Genomic DNA, 24,236 nt, shown 5'->3' with positions numbered 1-24,236 from the left:
CCCTGATACTCCACTGAGAGAGTTACTGCCCTCTGTGGGTTGGGAGATGAGGCCATGGGGTGGGGTGTGTCTCAGGGGGCCTGGGGAAAGGGTGAACAGCTCAATGAATGGCCCCTTTCCATGAAAGAAGAGGACACAGCTCTGGTTGGAGCTCCCAGATATTCTACCCAGCAACCTTCCCTGTCCAGGGCAGTCCATCTGCTCCCCCTGGTCCCCAGGAGGAAGCCCACAGCCAAGAGAAGATTACTCAGGATAGAGATGATGAAGAGCCAATGACACCCCCCCTGGAGAGGCTGGGGCCTGGGGCAAATTACCCTATAACAGCAGGTTAATTAGATAAGACCCAAATTACATGAGCAAGGCTTGCAAGCCCAGCAATTTGATGGTTTCATGTTGTTTCAGAGGTGGGGAGGCTTGATCTCTAGCTCAGCACAGAGAAAATGACTTCTTGCTCCCAGGCAAGCCAAACCCATGAATTAGCCCTTGACTGGCCAGCCACGAGCCCCAGTGCCAAGCGCATATAAAGGAGGGCACCTGCCAGTCCTCACTGCAACCTGCAGAGCCGTGTGGGAATTTGCCTTCGTTCCTCCAGCATCCAAGCCCCATCTCCACCAGAAGCATGAGCCGCCAATTCACCTGCAAGTCGGGAGCTGCTGCCAAGGGAGGCTTCAGTGGCTGCTCAGCTGTGCTCTCCGGAGGCAGCGTGTCCTCCTACCGGGCAGGCGGCAAAGGGCTCAGCGGGGGATTCGGAAGTCGGAGCCTCTACAACCTGGGCGGCGTCCGGAGCATCTCCTTCAACGTGGCCAGTGGCAGTGGGAAGAGTGGAGGTTATGGATTTGGCAGAGCCCGGGCCAGTGGTTTCGCCGGCAGCATGTTTGGCAGCGTGGCCCTGGGGCCCATGTGCCCGACTGTGTGCCCACCTGGAGGCATCCACCAGGTCACCGTCAACGAGAGCCTCCTGGCCCCCCTCAACGTGGAGCTGGACCCCGAGATCCAGAAAGTGCGCGCTCAGGAGCGGGAGCAGATCAAGGCTCTGAACAACAAGTTCGCCTCCTTCATTGACAAGGTGGGTCTGCTAGGACCTGGGGACCTGTGAACAGCCTTTGTCTTTTCTTCTTGGAACATGTGCTTTTGTTGCAACCAGAGAGATTGAGGTTAGAAATAAGAAGGCACTGAATCCAGGGTGACTGAATTAAGGTTTCCTGTGTAGTCTTCCTGAGAAAAGACAGGTAGGTCAATCTCTACTGTCAGAGGCTTGTCAGGGTTACTGAAAGGAGCTCCAAAGAGAAGACAGATCCTTGCTTCTTACTCTTGAGAGCCGGCTTGGTGCTACTGCTAAGCCTGGGTCTAAGCATGCTATATTCAGGGAGAGCCCATGACAAGGAATCTGCCACTGAGGGGCCAGGGAAGCAGTCCTCCTCCTATCATTGCAAGCTGATCTTATCCTCTGGTCCTTTGACAGAAGGACTGGGAGCATCAGCAAATGGTCCTTCATGGGTGGCTTGGCCATGGGCATTAGTTTTGGTGGGTGAAGACTCTCTTGAGAGGCAGAAGAGCATGGTGGGGACAAGGTCTCCACAGTGCTCTGAATTCAGACCTGGTTTCCACCTTGGCCCCATCACCTACCAGCTGTATGACTTTGTGTGGCTAAGCCAGTCATGTAACCAGATGCGTGGATGGGTGGAGAGTCATCCACCCTGTCTATACCTCTGTTTCTTCATCTCCACCATGGAGATAATAACCTACTTCTTGGGGTCACTATCAGATTTGTGAAAGAAAATGCATGTGAAGATCTTGGCATGATGCCTGATGCATGCTAAGTACTCCCCAGATGGTGGTTACTGTTATTATCATTTTTATCTCTGAAAGCTGAAGGAGGAGTGTTGAGAAGGAGAAAAATCAAAGGTCTGGAAGAAGCCTCAAGGGATCATCCAGTCCAGATAGGTCCTGCCTTTTTGTAGATAAGAAATGATTGCTCCCATTTTGCAAGTCAGCAAAGGCATGGGGCAATGCCGTGCCCAAGGTCATCTCCGGACAAGGGAAGGTGCAGTTGGAGGCTCAGCCTTCTGACTCCAGACCCAGTACTGGGCACTGGAGGACTCGGCTGGCTACATGACAGTCAGGCACCAAGGATGGGTCAGTCCAGGACAAAGCCTATGTTGTGACAGTCAATGGCCATCAAAACCTTGCCTCCCTACAGCTCTGGACTCCAGTTTGGAGCAGTTCCTGCTGCCTCTGCTCACTTCAGGGGCTGCACTGTCTCGGTGGCTTCTTACCTCCTAAGCCTTTTCACATCTAGAAGATCAAAGTATTCTGAGGTTTGGGGTCTGGGGAGATGGGAATGGACTGACCTTAGGCTGACTTGGTCAGACCTCACTAAGAAGTAAAAGTCTGGAGACACGGAAAGAAAGACAAGCATGAAGACAGTCACCTCTGTGAAAAAGGTGGTCTGCCTGGGGTGCTCAAAAGCCTGGAGGTTTCCTAAATAATTTTAGTCTCCAGAGGAGTACAATCCCATAATCCCAGGAAGCCAGGGATGATGGGTACATCCTATCAGCCATCCAGATGTGGAGTCCAGATGTGCATTATGGTGTCCTGGGTGTAGGGTTTTCTCTGTGGTGAATACTCAGTCTTCTGTATAGACTTGAAAAAGTCAGGATTGCTTAAACCAAACCAAATGCTGGAGGATCCGCTGGAGGCAAGCTGTTTGGTGACCAATTCCACCTCAACACTGAAGCCCAGACAGTTTTCTGATGTCCTGTGTTTCTGACTTTAAGGAACACAACCTTGTTTAAAGTAGCTGTGCTCACATATGATTAAGAGAGGTCACATGAAAAATAAAAAACCAAAAATCAACCCAAACCGAACAAGAGCTGCAGATCCACCAGCTCTGGTCAGTTTCCTGATCCAGAGAGGCTACAGTGGCATGGGAGTTCTGTCTGTCCATCTTGCTCCATGAACCAAGTTTGCTCCAGGGAAGATGGTTCTGAGGAGCAGGACTAGGGGAGAAGGAAGAGGCCTTGAGAAAGATGGAGTTGGATTCTGATGTAGGAATTTAGAACACCCAGGAGTTCTTGGTCCACTGAGCCTCTTAATCATGAAATACCAGAAAATGAAGAGCAGACTCCTGTCTTTTGAGTGGTCAGCCTTTCCAAAGATGGACTCAGCCTGACTCTGTTGCAGTAAATTCAGGCTCATCCCTGCCCTGGACTGGTTTGGCCGTAGTGGGTTCAGAGTGATCAGATGCACAGATTATTGGAACATATATCTGGGTCCAGTTCTGGGCTCTGATACTTATTAAACCAGTGGACCTTGGGAAAGGTTACCTTCTCAGTTTCCTTTCCACAAAATAAGGTTAAGGAGCATACACCTCTAATAGTTGTTGTGAGTAGAGGAGAAAATGCAGGGGGATCACTTTGCCCAGAGTCCTAGAGTGACGGGTGTGATGGTTTCCATGGAGGCTCAACATTTCTGGGCACTGGGTTTCAGGTGAGGTTCCTGGAGCAGCAGAACCAGGTGCTGGAGACCAAGTGGGAGCTGCTGCAGCAGTTGGATCTGAACAACTGTAAGAACAACCTAGAGCCCATCCTCGAGGGCTACATCAGCAACCTGAGGAAGCAGCTGGAGACGCTTTCCGGGGACCGGGTGAGGCTGGACTCGGAGCTGAGGAGCGTACGGGATGTGGTGGAGGACTACAAGAAGAGGTGAGTGGGGAGGGGACTCCCTGTAGCTATGACTGTCCCTGTCCCTTTTGAGGAGGAGTGGGCAGCTACCCCAGCTTGAAGTTTTTGGAGGCAGGGGGCAGTGTTCCTTGTCATACCAAGTAGAATCACCCCAAGAAAGCTCTGGGACTTGCTCCCTGCTCTTCCAACCTGGCACTTGGGACACATGGGTGGTTTCCTTCAGGATATTCATTCCACATGCTCCTTTCTCATTTTTGAAGCTCAATCTCCAACAATCTCCTTCTTCCAAAATTGGTGATCACATCCCCTCCTCCAGGAAGCCTTCTTGCCTGGCTGGCCCCAAAGGCCCTGGACTCTGCAGGCCCTCCAGCATCTGTGCCCTCTGTCAAGCACACTGCCCCCAGCTCAGGCTCTTCCCTGGGCAAGCGAGGGTTCTCAGTGAGACATAGTAACCAAAAAAGCCCTGGCATTCCCACAGGTATGAGGAAGAAATCAACAGGCGGACAGCAGCGGAGAACGAGTTTGTGCTGCTCAAGAAGGTGAGGGGGCAGGCAGGTCTGGGGTCTGGGGTTGGCCTGGGAGCTGGTGGAGCTGAGCAAGCCAGTGTGCTCTGCTTTCAAAGAAAGTGAGCTTATTCCAAAATGGTGAGGGGAAGGCAGGGGAAAACCATGATGCAAAATTATCCAGAGAAGGGAATAAAAAGAGAGAGAGGATGGGGGCATTCTTGAGCGCTTAATGGGGGTAGAATTCTTCCACAGTGAAGAACAGCAGAGAACAACACTCAGAAGTCCCCTGCAGCTGCAGGCCTGGCTCGGATGCCACAGGATGACTGATAGCAGCCTGGCTGGGGCTCCTTTTCTTAGCGGGGCACCCCATCCCTACTGCTGAGGGAGCCCATTCACAGGATGGGGCAGGGCTGGGCCCTCTGCTCCTTCCTCCCCTTTCTCATGAGCCTCCCAGAGAGGAGAGGTGGCTAGTTCCCTGTGCAAGGGAGGAGCCTGCAGTGTGTGTTGCCTTCTTGGCTGCAGTGGCAGTGACCTGGGGATGGCTGGGCTATCTTTCAGGATGTGGATGCGGCTTATGCCAATAAGGTGGAGTTGCAGGCCAAGGTGGACTCCATGGACCAGGAGATCAAGTTCTTCAAGTGTCTCTATGAAGCCGTAAGTCTATCTCTCCATTTCACTCCTCTGAGGGCTACCATTAGGGTAAGACTCTACTTGAGACCAGGAGGGACACCCAGGCCCCTGCTCTCATCTATTCATCTCCATTTCAGCCCCGAGAGGCTCCTCATCTCCACTCTCTGGGTGGGAGGGAAATGGTCCTGGCCTTACCTCCATGGCAGCAGGACTCTGTCTGGGGCCTGAAGGGAACTTGCTATGCGCCGTGAGCAGCAGTCTTGGTTTGGAGCCTCTAAATGGCATCACTGGGATTTGCTCACCTCATGAGGGAGGTTGTTGACCTCCATCAGTCATGTCTCGAGACCATCCCTGATTCCCCTGCAGGAGATCGCTCAGATCCAGTCCCACATCAGCGACATGTCTGTCATCCTGTCAATGGACAACAACCGTGACCTGAACCTGGACAGCATTATTGATGAGGTCCGTGCCCAGTATGAGGACATCGCCCTGAAGAGCAAGGCTGAGGCTGAGGCACTGTACCAGACCAAGGTGAGCTGGGCTGTGGCAAGGCCGGGGAGGGTGACCCCATTAGACAGGAGGGCTGGGCCAGATCATTCTCAGAGTGGAGACAATATCCAGTTAAGTGTCCAGCATGGCCTGTCCCCATGACATCACCAACCCCAGCCACCATGCACTCCCACGACACACTCATCACCCCTAACCATGGCTCTGTTCTTTGGGTCCGCAGTTCCAGGAGTTGCAGCTGGCAGCCGGCCGGCATGGGGACGACCTCAAAAACACCAAGAACGAGATCTCAGAGCTCACCCGGCTCATCCAGAGAATCCGCTCAGAGATTGAGAATGTGAAGAAGCAGGTGAGATGGCTGGTTGCTTTTGCCAATTGGGCACAATTGGTGGGTTGAGGGGAGGTGATGAATGGGCTGAGGGTGTCAGCCTCCCAAATCTCTGCCCAGGAAGGGAAAGGGGCCAAAGAGGTCACCACATCAAACTCTTAGAGCAGGCATCCCTGGGGTGTCTCAATTGCGGCTCAAGAGCCGGGGGTATGGTAAGCACAATAGTTGGTCCTAGAGCATCTCCTTCCCCATGCCCTTGTTTCTGGCCCCACACACCTGGGCAGCCACTGACACTGTACCTTCAATACAGTGTTCCAGTGGTCTCTTCTCCCAGACTTTAAAGTCAAGAGCAGAAGGCTGAGCTTTACTCTCACTCACTTTGTATTCTCAGCATAGGCTGGCCAAATAAATGACTTTGCAAGGAACTGAGTGGTTCTGAATCTATCAGGGCTGCAGAATGCACTATTTTTCATCCACCAATGTCTAAACACAAGGCAGTGAAGCTAAAGCTAAGGAAGGGCTTGCCAATGCCAGAAAGGGCTCCAACTAGAAGAGGAACAGGGAGGTCTGACAGGTGGAGGTGGGCGTGTCTGCTTCAGAATCTCAGAGAATGAGTGGGACTTGGATTTGGATGATTCCAGGGAGCCCTTCTGGTTTCCAACTCTCCAATTCCCCGTTTAGGCTTCCAACTTGGAGACGGCCATCGCCGACGCCGAACAGAGGGGTGACAATGCTCTGAAGGATGCCAGGGCCAAGCTGGATGAGCTGGAGGCTGCCCTGCACCAGTCCAAGGAGGAGCTGGCCAGGATGATGCGCGAGTACCAGGAACTCATGAGCCTGAAGCTGGCCCTGGACATGGAGATCGCCACCTACCGCAAGCTGCTGGAGAGTGAGGAGTGCAGGTAACGGGGGCTGCTCTGGCAGGAAGGCAGGGGTTGGGGAAGGACCCAAGGAGAAAGCCCAATACATCCTAATCCAGAAAAGATGAGTTCTTGGGGAGTGAAGAGGTGGTGATGCTAGGGAAAATAACAGAATTGATAATACCTACCCAGACGTGAGTGCTTACTTCATACCAGGCACTGTGCTATGTGTATTGGCTCACTCAATCCTCACAACTTCCCTGTATGTACCTGGGCACACTCCCATTCCCGCCAAAAAGAAAAAGAAAAACCCATTACTTGGTCCATCTTCCTTAACTGCCCAGGTCCAAGATGAGCTTGTGAGAGATGGGTGGCCACTCCAGCATCCCCAGTGCTCTTGGGAGAAGGAAAGGATCAAAGCCTGGGTCTGACCTTTGGGAGGTGTTTTCCTGTCTCTCAGATGTTAAACCTCGTTAGGTTTAACTTGGATGGCTGCCTGGTTACCCCCAAAGATTCAAGGGTGTCCCCCATAGCTTCTCAAGCTCTGTTTGTGCCAGAGGAGCCCTGGAATTTCCATAGGTGCCTATTGAATTCAGAAACCCACATTAGTCTGGTGGGGGCCCCAGCTTTGAGGTTAATAGATTACAGGTTGAATGACTGCTTGCTCTTATTTCTCCCCTTGTTAACAGGATGTCAGGAGAATTTCCCTCCCCTGTCAGCATCTGTAAGTACCTGTATGCTTGGACCTAAAACTGCACACTCTGTGGACTTGAAAGGGCCTTAGTTATACCACACATGTGGAGATGAGCAATCTAAGGACCAGAGAAGGAAAACCTTTGGCTGAGATCACACAGCCAGATAGCAGAGTATTGCCAAGCAATCAGGCCTCCTGTCTCCCAGCCCAGGGCTCCTTCCCACTTATCACGGTCTCCCTGTTCCCAGGGGACGGAAGCTAGGAAGGCTCTCATCAAGGGAATGGGGAAACAAAGGACGTGGTACAAGAAAATGAGTATGGGTGAGAGGCCCGGAGAGCCAGGTTGCGAGGTTATGATCACACCCGGGCTGGGGGACTGGTGAATGGTGGACCTCGGGGCTGGGGGACTGGGGAATGGTGGACCTCGGAAGTCAAGTTGACAGTTGTTAGATGTCTAGATTTCTCACCAGGGCTAAGAGTTAAATCATAGCTTCCCAAAGATGCCCCTGGAGGACAGCTGGCAGGAGGTAGGGGGAAGAGGCTGGAGGCTGAGAAGTTTAGAGAAAAGGCTGACAGAAGAGGCAGGAGGTGTCCAGAATGATGCAGGGACCAAAGAGGTGGACCTCTGAGAGTTAAGAATCAGCTGGATTGAGTCTAAACTGGGCAAACCTAGGGTAGGGAGTGGGGGGAGCTGCCTCTGAGATATTGTCCCCAGTGGGGAGGGAGTTGACTGTGACTGGGTCCCCCAGCCAAACCTTTGTTCCAAGAAGAGCCGCACCTGTCCTGGGGAAAGGCAGCCTCCTCCGGCCCAGGCCCTAGCTGTGCCTGCGGGGTGCTGACCGGGCTCTCCCCTCTGCTCTCCCCGCCCCGCAGCCATCATCAGCAGCACCAGCGGCAGCGGTGGCTATGGCTTCCGGCCCAGCTCGGTCAGCGGAGGCTACGTGGCCAACAGCGGCAGCTGCATCTCTGGAGTGTGCAGTGTCCGAGGCGGGGAGAGCCGGAGCCGGAGCAGCACCACCGACTACAAGGATGCCCTGGGGAAGGGCTCCAGCCTGAGTGCCCCCTCCAAGAAAGCCAGTCGGTAGAGACGGCTGCCCTCCCGCCATCCCTGCGTCCCGGCTCTGGCTTGCGCACATGCGCTCCCCCAGCCCACTGTCAGCCCCACCCCACCCCACCCAACCTGCTCTTGTACCTTGGTGCTGGCCTTGGCCCCTCACTTCTCCCAGACTGTGTCTTCCTGAACCTGGACAGGTGTGGACAACTAAGCTTGGTGAAATTCCTCCTTGCACATGCTGGGGTTTGCCTCCTTGGCTGTGGTCCCTGAACCATGCCATGGGCTCCCAGCCTTTCGGCCTCTGCACAGCCTCTGACTCAGTTGCTGATTACTCTGTCTGGCTCCGTGGGTCTCAGACCGAGGCCCTCTTCTCACACTGGGGCCTTGGTCCCAGCTCCTGCTTGTGGTAGGAGCTGGCTCTATGTTCAGGAAAAGGAGGGCTGAAGGACAGACAACCAAGCGAGACCATCCCCACTCCACACTGGCTGGCTCACGGCTCATTCTGAGTGGACCGAGTACAACACAGGGACTCTTTCTTCATTCTATCCTGCACCCACAAGCAGGGAAGAGGAGGCCCCTTCATTTCTCCTTTCTCCTTAAAGACCTTCCCACTGCATCCTCAATAAACAGCACGATCTGATGGCTTGGTCTCTGAGTGGTCAAGGTGCGCGCACAGACCTCAGTTCAGATGCTTCTGTGAGCAGACGCCACACAGGCACATGGACACACACATTACACCACGACATATCACCTGGGCAGCCCGCATTTCCAGGTTAATCTTCTCTGTAGAGCAGAAAGAGAAGATGTTCTCTGAGTCCACGTGGCAGAGGGGCCTGGAGCACCTGTTGGGCTGCAGGCTCATGAAGTGTGGAGCAGAGCTGGGAAGAGGGAGGGAGAGGGTGTGGGGGAAAGAAAGGGAAACATAGACAGGGTGTGTGTGTGGCCTGGTTTGTGGCTTTCAACACAAGTGTTGCCTGTGTCCACTGGCAGAAATGGTCCTGCTCTTGACAGAGACTCTGGTGTCTTTCTGAGAACTGCTTGTTTTCTAGACGGACGGTGGGAGCTTGGCAGGCAGTTATCTGCATTTGTTCAACCTGTGCCTCACTGTCACAGTCCTGGCCCCTGGGCAGGGTGGGGGATCTCCCAAGAAGGGTGGAGCTGGTGGGGACCCAGCCCCCTGGACCCTCTGTTAGAAAATCTAAGATAGGGACCAAGTTTTCACAGCCTGAGCCCAGACTGGGGCAGAGTGAGTTGGGCATGGGGCAGACTGTGAGGTTTAGTGACTGTGCAGTTGGCACTTCCCCAGACACCTGTCTGTCCTGCTCCCACTGTGGTGGAGGCCATTCCTGCCCTGTGGCGGGAAGGGCTGTAAGGAGGCAGATGGATGGATTCCACAGTGACCAGAGAGAGCTGGCAAACCTCAGCCAGGAAGTCCCTGGAGTTCACAAGGGCTTCCAAAGAGGGAGGAGGAGGGATTGGATAATAGAATGGATGGGCTAGGTAGGCAGATAGAACTTGAGAGTAGTGGTTAGGGCTTAGAGCAAGGCCACAAGGCCAGGCTTGAATGCCCCCAACCACCCAGGAAGTGATCATCGGCCAGGGCTTCCAAGCTGCCTTCAACCAGGAAGTCAACGCCACCTTTCAGCAGGTGTGGGTGGAGGAGGGGCAAGCAGATCAAGACTCAGAAGCAAGTTTTGCTTCCCTGGTTGCCAAGGTGAGGCTGGTGTGTATGTGTGCTTCCAGAACTGGGTAGAAACATTGCCATTTCCTCAGCAAAGGGGTCACACACACCTGCTGTCTCTGTCACTCTGCTCCCTTTGCAGCAGTGAGGACTGAGGTGGGACAGCAGAAAGAACTTTCCAGGTGAGAGGTTTAGAAGAGATGCTAGATTATTAAATGTGGAGATGGAGACTGCCTCTTTAGATGCTGCTGTTTTATCAGCCAGGTTGAGGGGAGGGACTGAAGACCACTCCCTCGTCTCTTTCTGCCCCAGGGCTCATGGGGGTCTTCCGGGTGGGCAGGGTGATTCTGGGTTCTGGGTCCATTTTCTAGAACAGCAGATCAAGGTGCTGGAGAGTGAGAGAAACTTCTTGCATGAGGCAATCGAGAGCCCCACCCTGAGGCCCCTGGTCAGGGCTTAAGTTATCAGCTTGGCAGGTCTGAGAGGGGGATGGCTGGGCTGAATGTGCACTGCAGACTTGGTTTGGGGAACATGAGAGGGCTCTGGGGAAGGACTAATGACAATGACTAGCAATTAGGGTGGCCACTGTGTTATGTGAGTCTACAAGGTCATTGGATTGTGGTTACTGAGAGCAATGGTTCTTGACATTGACTGAAAAATAACTTGGGAATTTCAAAACAAATACTGTTGCCTGAGCCTCTATTACAAATCAGTTAAGTCAGGCTACTGGGGTGGGGTCCAACTTTCACCAGTATCTTTTGAAGTTAGTGAAGGAATTCTAGGGAACGGCTCGAGCTGAGAACCCCTGATCTAGGATGTGGTCTTAGGGATCCAGAAAGGAAGATCGATTAGTAATGCCTGCTGTGGCGGCAGGTGGAGGGAGTCAAGGCATAGGGTGCCTTCCAGGAAGGAACCAGCAGGCCTGGGCCTCAAACACATCCATGTTTCTGTCCATGGGCAATCAGCAGGTCCTGGGCCTGGCTGCATCATCCCAGTAGAAGAACATGATGGCCCTGGGGAGGGTGGCCCAAGTCCTGGAAGACCAGGAGCCCTGAAATGCTCTCTAGCTGGGTTCCCTGACTAAAGGGCCAGGTCCAGGGCAAAGGACACTTGAAATGGGCTCCCAGAGTGGGAAGGGGATGACTAAAGGGCCCACCTAACACCTCTCAGCCAGTGTCTGGGGCTGCAGGCAGGAACTGGACTGATACCAGATTAATCACCAGGTGGGGGGTCGGGGGGTGGGGGTGATGGAGATGTTGGGGCAGCTCTTAGGCTGGAGACTGGTTTAGAGACAGCCTGGAAGCTACTGGACAGCTCCACTGCACAGGATGGCTTGTGTCAGAGGGAGCCTGGAGTGGAGTTGAGGGGCAAGGGCAGGGCTTGGGTGGATCCTGAGGGTACAGAGGCTATGGTTGGCCGTATCTCTGGGAGAAGAGGAGAGAGAGGAGTCATCAAGTATTCCTTTCCTCAGATGCAGATAGTGAAGCCCTTTGATACTTGGCAAGTGCCTCTTGCTCTCAGACCTTGTTTCTGCTCCCCTACCCACCTGACTCATCACCTCCTCCCATACCAATGACAGGGAATGAATCACCTTCACCTGTGTACTCCTGTACCTGGCACACCATTTGCACTCAGCACAAGTGGGTGAACTAAGAGCCCCCCAACCCCAAGTACACTCTGACGCCAGGCTGCATGGTGGGTCCTGACAGGAGCTGGTCCTTGGTATAATCCGCTGAAGGCCCCTGTAGCAGGAAGGCCAGACATATCAGTGGCCCAGCTGGGGGACTATCGGGGGCTATGTGAGTCAGGCTGGCTGTAGATGTGGACATTGGCACCCTTGGGACATCTCTGGAGGGCAAGGAGAGCAAAGGGTGTTCCACATGGCACCCAGGGGTCCTGCCAAGGGGCTGAAGCCTCCTGACACTGACCTATGCCCTGCTCCTTTTCTTCATCTGTGGAGCCTCAGCCCTTAGCCCCTTTCCTATACTTCAGGCCCAGAGTACCACGTAGGGGTCTTAGGACAGGATTTGGAAACTGATGTTTATGGAGCCCTAGCCCTGGGCTGAGCACCTCTCTGAGGCAGGTGGTGTTGTTCCTAAGACAGACATGCTAAATCCAAGGCCACTGAACAGTACCTGGAGCCAGGATTCCATGAGCTCTGTCTCCCAGAGCCCACACTCTTTCCACATCGCCACCCTGCCTCCCGGTGTGGGAACGGCCTGCCTCTGCCCACCCAGCTGCCGTGCGTTTGTTCCCACCCTACCCCTGACATCCCATGGGCTCCCTGCCCATTCTCTGTTGGAACTTTCATCGTATTCTGTCATCTGAAGCCTGATGTCTCTGAGTCCTTGGCACTGGGCTGGGTTCCCTTTTCATCTCCTGACCTCCGTTAAGCCATCTCACTTTTACATACTGCTGGCTTCTTGCAGAGGCTGTGGCTCCACAGTCACTGGTCAGTCACAGTAGCCCATCCCCTCAATGGTGGGGGTCTTTAAGGCAGTACCTTGATCAAGCTCCTCTTGATCCCGGTCTCCCATGCTAGAGGCAGCCAGGGGTGGTGGTGGCCCTGGATCAGGAGCAGGTGGGGGTGTTAAAGATGTGGTGAGTATTTAGTCACTCAGTCCTGTCCGACTCTGTGTAACCCTGTGGACTGTAGCCCAAGAGACTCCTCTGTCCATGGAATTCTCCAGGCAGGAATACTGAAATGGGTAGCCATTTCCTTCTCCAGGGGATTTTTCTGACCCGGGGATCAAATCTGGGTCCCCTGCATTGCAGTTGGATTACCATCTGAGCCAATTCTCAATTACCAGCTGAGCCACCAGGGAAGCCCTGAAGAAGTGGTGGAGCTGGGCTAAGTGGATGGGGGTGGAGAGGTTTTGGAGGGAATGAGCTGAAGCAGACTGGAGTGGGCAGTTTATCTTGAGAAGCTGGCTGGGCTCTGGGAACAGAAGCATCAAAATGAAATCCTAGATCAGCAAGAAGAATCTGGAGATATAAGAAGGAGATGGCCCGGCCATGCAAGTTGGTGCTTCTGGTCACTGTCGTTTGCCTAGACATCAGTATGGTGGCCAGTCCAGCCAGCTGAAGATGGCTGCCACCTCTGCCACCACCATGACAGAGGTATCTCTAGTTTTCCTGAGCGTCTTCTGAGAAGACTCGGGAGACCTCATGTCTCACCACTTGACCTTGGAAAAGTTCTGTTACTTCTCTGACCACCGCCCCTCCCGCCATTCAGGACCCCGTCTCCCTATCATGCGTGTGTTATCTTGCCCAGCAGTGAAGACTGTTTCTCCTCTGGCTTACTCACCTGCTGCCTCTAGGGGCTGGAGATCCTTGGGTCCTGTAGCCTAACCCCACTGGCCCAAATCTCATCAACTGAGGGCTTATCAACACCACTTGAGGAGAAGGGACATTTTCAAGTCTGAGAGTCTCTCTGCCTTAGCTATTTCTGTCCCACCATTCTAGACTGAATGCAATCACTGTGCACTGCCAGTGCTGGTGGAAGAGGGAGAAAAGCCATCCAAAAATGACGAATAGGCCACAGAGCAGATAACTGAGAGCGTAGAGGATCCAAGGATTATTACCATCAGGAGAAATAGAAAATAAATTTATGCTCTAGGAACTAGCTCCTCTCACTTCGTCCTGACTCTTTTGTTTGTTTGAATAGCTCATAGATAGCCTTGGAATCCAGCCAAATCAGGAAAGAGGGGCCTCCAAGTTGTCATAGAAAATCCTCGAAGCAAATAAGAGGTGGATGAATCATGGCTTTGACTGCCCAAAGGATGGATGGGACAGGGTAGATGGTGGGAAGATTCCTGTTTGACTCCCCACCCCCCCCCACCCCTAATCCCCACATTTCAAGTCAGTGAATAGAGCATCAGGGCAAGGGGCCCCATGCAGGCTGAGGCAGGTTTGCAAAGGAGGGTTGGTGGGGACACCGCACCTTCTGGAGCCGGAAAGGTTGGGGTGTTCTCTCTGCACGTCCTCAGCTGGCAGGTCAGCCCAGGCCCAGCATTCCCTCTGACACCCCTTCCTCTACAGTCAGAGGTGCTGGGGGTTGGGTACCACCCTTTGAGGATCCTTTGCAGTTTCTCAGAGGTCCTAAGAGCACTTGATTAATTGCCCCCTGCTTGAAAGAGGTAAGTGGTGAGAGTGTGAACGGTCCAGAGTCCATCATCCAACAGGATTTCAAATAATATGCTAAGGCTGCCAGCTTCTAATTGGGCCAAAATGGGATCAATGACCATCGACTGCCTTTATTGTTTCAAAAAAGAAAAGGACCATTTAACAGTAGGAGGGACACGCTCTCAGAACAAGATCAGTCCTTGAATTTAAACAAAGTCAGCCACACAAGAAACTTACTGCACCATACTTACCTTTCTCCCTTAGCTCCAGACCAGTGAAAACTGCTTCAGCATTTATTGTACAACCTCTTCCTAGCTCAGCCCCTCATCCAAACAATGAGAGTAAAAGCACTCTGTCAATGACACAACATTGAGAAAATCATCAAAAGGAACAATAAAGGGGAAGTCTGTAGAAAAAGAGCATGAGCGGCCCGATGAAAGGAGTGATGACAATGATGATCCTGCAGAAGGAATGTGGCGAGGCGGGAAGGGAGGAGTGGGCTGCTGGTCCACCCTGCAGGGCTGCACCCACACCAAGAACCTTGTCCCCTATGCCTGCTTCCTCTTCTGCAAAAGTGGAAATAATAATAACCACCTCCTGTTATTGTAGTGGCTGAGACATAAAAATGCCAGGCCCATAATAAGTGTCAGCTATTATTGTTATTATTACTATTATTAGGAACAATGATAGCTAGGAAACCACCGATAACTTTTAGAGGGTCACTGGGACCCCGATCCTAATTTGATTTCCCAGCAGCGAGTCCTTTCTTTGGCGTTTCTCCCAGACTGGTGTGACGCTAGTGGTAAAGAACCCGCTTGCCAATGCAGGAGACAAAAGAGATGTGGGTTTGATCCCTGGGTCAGGAAGATCCCCTGGAGGAGGGCATGGTAACCCACAGTATGCTTGCCTAGAGAATCCCACTGACAGAGGAGCCTGGTGGGCTACAGTCCATAGGGTCTGGAAGAATCAGACACAACTGAAGCAATTTGGCCATGCACATGCCAGACTGATACATTTGAGCCTGTTTCTGAAACTGCCTCCTCCAGGGAACTAATCCAGGTCTGCAGAGCCCATGGCTGCCTTCTCAGTCTCACCCCACAGAATGGAGTTTTTGCCCCTGAACTTTTTCCTGAATGAAACCCCTGGAGTTTCCTCCTAAAACTCTGCCTTTCTCCTAACATGTAGATGTTGCTAAGTTTGTGGTTTACTTGAAACAGGATTGCTACATTTTCCCCAGGGCCTCCTGGTTATTTATTAGTAGTCTTAGTGCTGGAGGTATCTTCTCCAGGGTCCCAGTGGGCAGAGCCTGGGAGGTCCATGTCTCCCTGTGCAGTGATCAGGACAGAACTGTCTCCAGGTGAACTTGCTGTTTTTGATAATGGTAGGAAAAAGACACCCTCAGAGTTGTGCCCACAGAACTCTGAAGGCTACTCCCCCGCACCACGCCCCTCGCTGAAGCTCAGCCCACCTCTCTGCCTCACTGAAGACCTGTCTTTGACTGGATTGGGAATGGCCACCTTTCATCCTGGAGGACCAGGTGTGCCAGAAGTTACTGCCAAAGCTGACTTCCAGTGGCAAGTGTCTTAGGGCAAGAGCAGGCAGGCAGGGCTTGGGCTAAGAACCAAGCCTGGGAATGGAAACTTCGTTACACGGTGATTGACTATTCAGGGCTGGTGTCTGGAAACTGGGCTATGAGCCAGGATGGGTAAGAGGAGAATAGGCTGAAAAAAGACATCCTAAGAGGGACAAAGCGTGGTGGGGGAGAGGGAGTAGGGTTTGGAGATGGGAGGGGAAGGGTCCACCAGTCACACTGCTGAAGTCTGCAGATTTGGAAAGTGAAGGATAGGGAGGGACAATGGGCAGGATCTGGGTGCCGGAGGGTCAGAGACAGTGGTGTACTGGTTAAAGCTTAATCAGCTCTTCAAAAAAAAGTGTGTATATGTAAATACACACACGAATATATACACACAAATGCATATATGTACATATGTATAACACATACATGTACATACATAATTTTATGCTTTAGTGATACATAAAGTGTGTAATGGGGTTTCCTGGGTGGCTCAGTGGTAAAGAATCTGCCTGCCAAGGCAGAAGATGCTGGTCTGTGGGTCAGGAAGATCCCTTGGAGAGGGATACAGCAACCCACTCCAGCATCCTTGCCTGGAAAATCTCACGGACAGAGGAGACTGACAGGCTACAGGTCACGGGATCACAAAAAAGTGGACACTACTTAGCAACTGAACAACAACAATGAGGTGTATAACATGTAATTTATAACTAATAATAAAATATTCAATAGTCTTAATTATAAACTATAAAACCTCCTGAATCTCATGAAATACTTTCAGTTGATTTTGCCTAAGCTCTTGCCTAACTGCCAGCCTGTTAACCACAACTTCCCAACAAATACAGCTCCGACAGGAACATTAGTTGGTTCATATTTTCATGCTAATGATTAAGATTAAAGTGGAACAATGAACATGGTTTTACAGCTTTCCTTGCTACCTAGTGATGTGAATGGCTGAATCGGGTAAAAGTTTTTGAATCATGGAAGATTATTTGGTTTTTTATTTTTGGTGTCCATAATGTAATGGTTATGAACATGACACACTTTTAAGTTTAATCTACATAACATTTTTACCATTACTTCATTAAACCTAGACCAGAGCCATCCAACAGAAGTGCAATGCAAGCCAGATACATAGTGTAAAACTTTCTGGTAACCACACTAGAAAAATAGCTGAAATTCTCTCTAATAATGTATTTACTTAACCTGATATATGCAAAATATTATTATTTCAACATGTAACCAATATAAGAATGATTAGTGATATATTTGATCTTCTTTTTTCATACTAAGTCTTCAAAATCCAATGTGTATTTTACATATACAACATTTTGAAATTTGAACTACCCACATTTCAAGTGCTCAGTAGTCACATGGGGCTAGAGGCAACTGTGGTAGACAGTATAGTTCTAGACAATTAATAAAACAATCAATTTTGTACACACATGAATTGATACTTATAGGTATGTGCATATATGCACACATACAGGTAGTGTGTATATATAGATATATAAACATTTTTTGTACACCTAAAACAAATATAATGTTATATGTCACATATATTTCAACTTAAAATACAAAAAATAAAAAATGAAAAACAGTAAACTAAGCTCTGATTTGCAGTGTTTGATGATTCCTTTGGTGTGAATCCTCCCACAGTGGTGGTTTCAAGCTGCCAACATGATGTCACTGATCTCAGAGCTGCAGAAATGTGCAACAGCTCATCATTGTACAGTGTAGGATTGGCCAAAAAAATTCCTTTGGTTTTTAAGTAAAAATAAAGGACACATCTTTCATATTCACCAAGAACTTTATTGAACAACGTATTCATCATTTTGTTCTAATACCTTCTACCATTTTCCAGTCAACTTCATAATTCCATTTTCCCAAAGCTTTTTAGTGGTTTTTGTCAGTAATTTTGTAAAGTAATTAGCCTCCAACTAATAAAAATAAATGAAAAATAAAAATAAAATAAAATAAGGTAATTTTAAAACAACAACAACAACAAAAAATAAATAAATGCACACTGATATGACAGCTGTCACAATCAATCTAACAAAATTATTTTGAATGAAGTTAAGGACAACTAAGTGTTACTAGAGCCATTTTATGGAAAAATTCAAACAAAATTTTTGGCCAACCCAGTATTTCCACTCTATAGATTCCATAGATGTAAATAACCTCAAGAGCTTGGAGAGTAGTAAAATAGTTAGGAAGTTATAAGTTTTAAGCATTTTTTACTTTTGCTTTTGATTTGATTTATTTAATTGTAAGTATATGTAATTTAATTTGAATTACAGCTGTGTTTGAAAACCAACTCATGAAGCTCTTGAAAATTTAAATTGGCTGTTATAAGCCAGCAGAACTTGGTCCAGCATAACACTAGTCAGAGATCAGAACAAAAGAACGTGAAGTCACTCTGTCATGTCCGACTCTGTGACCCCATGGACTGTAGTGTACCAGACTCCTCCATCCATGGGATTTTCCAGGCAAGAGTACTGGAGTAGGTTGCCATTTCCTTCTCCAGGAGATCTTCCTGACCCAGGGATTGAACCTGGGTTTCCCACATTGTAGGTGGACGCTTTACAGTCTGAGCCACCAGGGAAGTCCAATCAGCACAAAAGGAGCTTTCAAATGGGACATATGAGTTTTTAGCAGGGATCAAAATGAGATTTTTCTTTGTTAAACAAAACAGACATTTATTGGTTATTTTTATGAATCACTTTGACTGGTTCACAAAGTGCCCAGACATTTGGTCAAACATTATTCCTGGCCTGTTGTGAGGGTGTTTCTAGATGAGATTACCTTTGAATCTTTGGTAGACTAAGTAAAGCAGATGTTCTTCCCAATGTGGGTGGGCCTCATCCAATCAGCAGAAGACCCAAATAGAAGAATAATGCTGAGTAAGAAAAAAAACTTGATTATATGAGCTGGGACATTGATCTTCTTTCTAGGACTGGAATTTACTCCATGAGTTTTCCTAGATCTTAGACCTTCAAACAGAGACTCGAACTATACCACCGACTCTCCTCAATCTCCAGCTTGGCAACTGCAGATCTTGGGACTTGCCAGTCTCTCTATTCATGTGAGCTAATGCTATTCACATATACAGATAGCTGGTGCAGGGTGGGAATGGTGGTGAGGAATAGAATGAACACAATATGACTCTGGCACTCAGAATTCTTGTGATCTAAGGGACACGCAGAGACCTACAGAAACAATAACAAGTCAAGCTATAATGGTGGCTCAAGGGTTGTGGACTCCAGAGGTGGAGAGTTACAAGGACACGTGCCTCTTTCTCTAGGTCACTGCCTCACTTCGCCCTCTTTGGCCTTGTCTGTTAAATCAGAGGGTTGGACTGAGTGAACGGTTCCCTTCCAGCTTCCAGAATGAGTCTTCTTGCATGATGAGTGGGAGTGGTGGCTCCCTGGATGAAGTGGCATTTGTGTTACCTTGATAAATGCCTTTCTCATTGCATAGAGATGTGAAGTAAGGAAATCCTAGGTATCAGGAACAGTGAAGGCAAAAGTAGAGCAGCAGGAACAGGAGGAACACTTTGGAAGGAGGCAAGTGCCCTGGTGTGATGGCAGAGTGAGGAAGAAAGGCCAAAGAGGGTAAGTACCAGGCTGTTAAGGGGCGGAAGGGTTCTTAGGGTTTACCCAGAGAGCTACTGGATGAGGAACCTAAGGCTTAGAGTGGGTAAATAACTTGCCTAAGGTCACACAGCTAGCAGATGGGAAAATCAGATCCATGTGAAAGGATATAGATAAGGATATATGTAATTAATGCATTCATGTCCATATTCACCTATTTGTATAATTATCCCACTTAGTTACTTATTTCCAGATGCTTGTGTGTAGGATAATCATTGATGAAAACAAACCTAAAATCTTTTTCTCTGTACAAAGATGCTTGGGTTCAGGACTCTTCAAAAAGGCATCTTCAGTAAGGCATGGGAAATGAAGAGAGTACTGTAAAATGCCTATGAAAAAACAGTGAAAACTCCTGACAGAATTACTAGTTTGCATTAGTCACTGAGAGAGGGCCCAGGTATTTGGACATGTCAGTTTTGCATCTACTGTCACGGTAGGGAGACCCCATAAACTTCCCTTTGTATCCTAACCCATAGCCCAGAGACCCTAAAGGATCAAGCCAAATACAGTTAACAAGTTCCACCATCTGGTGATTTCTTGAGAGCTCCAGGCAGCCTCCCCAGGCACCCAGGTAGCACCAGTCACTGAGCCAAAGACTAGGTTTCCAAAATGTCTCCAGGCTGGTGATCTAGGAGCTGGCAGAGATCACCTTGCTCCTGCAAAGATATCCAGGCTTTGGTCTGCAACAACTGAGCCATCAGGCCAGGCTCAGATGGAGTATTCTTGGACTCCTCAGAGTCCCAGGTCAGAATGAGGCTGCAGACAGCACTCCAGGTCCTGTCTGTAGTCCACCCCTTTCCCATCCTACCCTTGGCTCTGTCCTCACTGCAAGGACCCCATGTAAATCCCAGTCTACACTCCCAAGTTCCAGTTGGAGCTGCAAGCAACCTGGAGGAGTGCCCACCAGCAAGATAGTCTGTGCTCTGAGGATGGTGCTGGGAGGGCCCACACAGGCTGGGGTTACGGGGCAGGGAATTCCCAGGTCTTGGTTTCTTAAGCTGATCTAGAAGGGGAGTGTGACTTCAGATGAACTTGTCCCTGTGGGCTTGCAGACTCCTTGCTCTGTGGGGAGAGGGTGGCTGGAAGGGGCCAGAGCAGGGCCCACTAAAGTGAGGTCCAGAGCAGGAGCCCTTCATGTCCAAGTGTAAGGTGCTGGACATAGGACTCACATTTGTGACACCAACTGGAGCAGAACTAGACACCTGGGCCAAGCTCTGCATGTTGAAGGCCGGGAGAATGGAGCAGAACAGGGGGTGATGCTGAGCCCATCAAGGAGATGGGGAATAAATACAGAGAGAACATTGAAGGTAGGAATAATGATAAGAGCTCCTGGAGGAGGATGTGGCAACTCACTCCAGTATTCTTGCCTGGAAGAAGAAGAAGAAGAAGAGCCTGGTGGGCTACGGTCCATAGGGTTGCAAAGAGTTAGATATGACTGAGGCTACTTAGCACATAGCATGCAACAATAAGAGCTATAGTCTATTGAGGGCTTCTTGTGTGCCAGATGATGCGCTAGGTTCTTCTAAGGACATTTCCTTATTCCGTCCTCAACAGCAGCACCATTATCACCCCCGCTGTACATAAATAAAGAAACATAGGGCTGGAGAGATGGCTTTTGGTCACCAGCCGGAAGCAACCCCCACACTCTCTCGTACCATGATGAGGTACAGAGTGCTCGCGTGGGGACAGGAAATTCACTGTCCTCATCTTGTGTCTGCTGCAGGGCCTGGGTCTGTCTTCAGGAGCCAGGCCTGAGACCGTGGCACTGGAGAGGCATTTCAGAGCAGTGGGGGATCCCTTATGGGCCAATGAAACAGGGCTGGGAGGGCAAAAGGTGAGGTGGCAGCCAGCCCTGTGGACTGGGCAGGGCCGCCAGACACAGTCAAGGCCAGGCAAGGCTCGTAATGCCCATGTGATCAGGGCTGCCCTGAGGGCTGGCCAGCGTGGTCATGGTTGTGAGCCTGGTGCCCTGGGGAGGTGGCAGATGCCTTGAGATGAGTAGCTTTTTAGGAATTTCTTCCAAGGCCAGGCAGAGTGCTTCTCAGAATCTCTAGATAGGTGCTACCTGTCTCAGGTGGGGATGGGCTTTGGAGCCTCAGCTACCTCCATCTTCTCTGAAAAGTACCTGGGCTGAACTGCCCACAGCCCGTTGTTTTGACTGCCTGGTCAGAAGCTGCCACTTGCTACACTCACCCTCTAAGGACTGTAATTTGGCTTTCTAAGTGCTCATTTGTGGTTTTCAGACACTCAGTGGTGTAATTACAGATGGACTCTCCACCTCATTGACTCTGGGTCAGGTGTACCTGTTGGCCCATGTTCACAGCTGTATGTTCCGAGAAGGTAAAGCAACCCGGTTATGGCTCTGGCCCTGTCTCTCCTAACTGCTCCCCAGGGAGCTCCTCATCTGGTGAGAGTTGGGCCTCAAGAGCAGAGAGCAAGGCCTGGCTATATGGCTGAAGAATGGATACAGGGAGCCAGGAAACAGGGGGCGGTGGTCTCTTCCTGTTCCAAAGCAGAGATGGCTGGCAGCTAGCCCTGCTGGCACACAGAGTCATTTCAGGCCCTTTTGTGGTTCTGGTGCTGTTTTTTTTTTTTCCCATTTATTTTTATTAGTTGGAGGCTAATTACTTTACAATATTGTAGTGGTTTTTGTCATACATTGACATGAATCAGCGATGGATTTACATGTATTCCCCATCCCGATCCCCCTCCCTGTTTTAATGTGTATTTAAAAAGATGTCACTCATTAGTCAACAAAGTTCCTTATAATATAAATACATTAAGCAAGCTAATTTTAAAAAAAATATTAAAGAATATAACAGTATAAGCAGTTTGGAAACATGGGCAAAATCCTGAGGGTGGCACTTAAATGACTATAGTTTAAGAAATTCTTAAGAAATTGTATCCATACTGTCCTCAGGCACTCAGTTGTGTGTGACCCCATGAACTGTGGCTCACCAGACTCCTCTGTCCATGGAATTTCCCAGGTAAGAATACTGGAGTGGGTTACCATTTCCTTTATTGGAGAGGAGCAAAGAGGCACAGGCAGAAAGGCCAGAAGTCTCAGCCCAGGGCTGGCTTGGCCAAGGGCGCTGAGGCCAGCTCCTGAGGCAGTGAGAAGTGCAGTCTTGCACAGGCTGCCGCAGTGCAGATAGCTTGGGAGGTAAACAGGTAATTCTTCCTGCGAGTCGGTGTCCTCTGAGTCACAGAAAGGGTGACTGAGAAATGACCTCCAATATAAAAATATTTTGCCAAAGGGAGAGAAGAATTGATCTTCTTCAGTGTAGCTCCATAGAGCAGAACAGGATGTTGGAGGGAGACTGATTTCAGCTCACAGTGAGGAAGAACTCTCTTCTAGTGAGACCTGTCAGAAATAGGCTGGTGGGTCTGAGGAGAGGACATTGCCCTCCCTGACCTCCAGTGGGGCTGGGGAAGGGTACCCTCTCTGGTCCCTCCCAGCAAGTTCAAGACGACTCTCCAGCAAGGGAGGTGGAAGATCACCAAGGTTCTCAGAAGCAGGCTGAAGACCTGGTGGGCAGGGTGGCTCCTTGGCCATCCTTTCCCGGTGCCCAAAGGGAGATGCTTGGCAGGCCTATTTAAGGCGAATTCTGGTGGCTGGGAGTAGATGAAGGAGAACAGGGAGATAGAAACTCTGCAACCTGATAGAAGATGCTCTCTGCCTCAGCCCTCAGGAGATTTAAAAAAAACAAAGCTTTTAATTTTGTATTGGGGTATAGCTGGTTAACCACACTGGGACAGTTTCAGGTGAAGAGCAAGGGGACTCAGCCATGCATGTACCTGTATTCATTTTCCCCCAAACCCCCCTCCCAAGCCCTCAGGAGATTTTTGGATGCAGATCTTGCATCAGACTCATCAGGATTCCTGTTCATGGAAAACAACCGCAGCCTGGATCTGAGTGTGTCAACTTGAAGCACGTGGCCAACCTGCTGCCAGCCCGAGGCCCTGCTGGAATTGGGTATCAGAGTGAGGCAAGTAATTGATGGTGCTGGACGCCTTCGGAGGTGCCTGCCCAGCTGACTCATCAGGTGGGGCCCAATGGTACCATGAACCCGATGTATGGGAGTTAGGATATGCATACTGTGTCGGCTTTTTCAGGGAGCAAACCCAAGACAACACCTACTCTCCTGCCCACTGCCCTCAGGGCTGCCCCCATCCACAGGGAAACTGTGGCCCAGGACACAGGCCATGGGAAAACTCACCAGGGTGCAGGTCAAGGGGAGGGCATGATTCCAGAGCAGCCCAGAGCTATGTGAGCTTGCACTCCCAGCTGAAGTCATTATGAGATAGACCTATTGGTCATGCCCAGGTTCTCCTCCAGGACTAGACCTCTGTCCCAATTCTAACACAAAGATACTCTCTGTTCTCGCCAACCAGGACGGCTATGGGGCTTTGGGCAGATGGACGGAGCCCATGCTATTTGAGGAAAGCCCTCTGGGGGCTGTCCGGGGAAAGGATGAGACTGGTGTCCTCTCAAGGAGCTGGTGACTGCCTCTTTCTCAAACTGCTGAGCCCTGGGAAATGTCAGCATCTGTCCACCAGGTCAGCATCCTCAGGGAGGCAGTGATCAAGCTCATCTACTAGGGAAGACACATTTCTTACCAGCTGTCAGAGCCTCTTCCCTAAGAACCATCACCTTGCCTTTCTTGACCTCACCAGCATGAAGACCTGGAGCTGGCAGGCAATATAGGGAGATCCCAAAGTGGACAAAGGGAACAATGGGCCAAGTTAACAGAGCTGCTGAGGAACCAATCCTCTCAAAATGACAGGAAGACAGCCTGGCAAGAAGGGGTGATCTTCACTAAGCAGGCTGTGCCCACCCTGAGAGGCCAGGCCCCAGGGTGGAGCAGGCGTGGCTTGATGGCTCGCTCTCATCAAATAGGAAGCCAAGACTGGGCCTGTTTCAGCCCTGGTTTTCTCTGCC

At 50.4% G+C, this 24,236-nt stretch overlaps 1 protein-coding gene across 1 annotated transcript; it reads left to right on the top strand.

Annotated features, from left to right (window-relative positions):
* Nucleotides 1–372: 372 nt before the first annotated feature.
* KRT71 (keratin 71) lies at nucleotides 373–8,902 on the top strand. Its single transcript, XM_043446885.1, has 9 exons — nucleotides 373–1,066; nucleotides 3,490–3,704; nucleotides 4,162–4,222; nucleotides 4,748–4,843; nucleotides 5,186–5,350; nucleotides 5,550–5,675; nucleotides 6,336–6,556; nucleotides 7,204–7,238; nucleotides 8,082–8,902. Exons 1-9 carry the CDS (start codon nucleotides 620–622, stop codon nucleotides 8,291–8,293), a joined length of 1,578 nt encoding a protein of 525 aa, XP_043302820.1. The 5' UTR covers nucleotides 373–619; the 3' UTR covers nucleotides 8,294–8,902.
* Nucleotides 8,903–24,236: the final 15,334 nt, after the last annotated feature.

Source organism: Cervus canadensis, chromosome 25 (assembly GCF_019320065.1).
Source record: "Cervus canadensis isolate Bull #8, Minnesota chromosome 25, ASM1932006v1, whole genome shotgun sequence".
Lineage (NCBI taxonomy): Eukaryota > Metazoa > Chordata > Mammalia > Artiodactyla > Cervidae > Cervus > Cervus canadensis.
The sequence above is the reverse complement of the archived record's forward strand: the minus strand, read 5'-3'. Positions and strand labels throughout refer to the sequence as shown.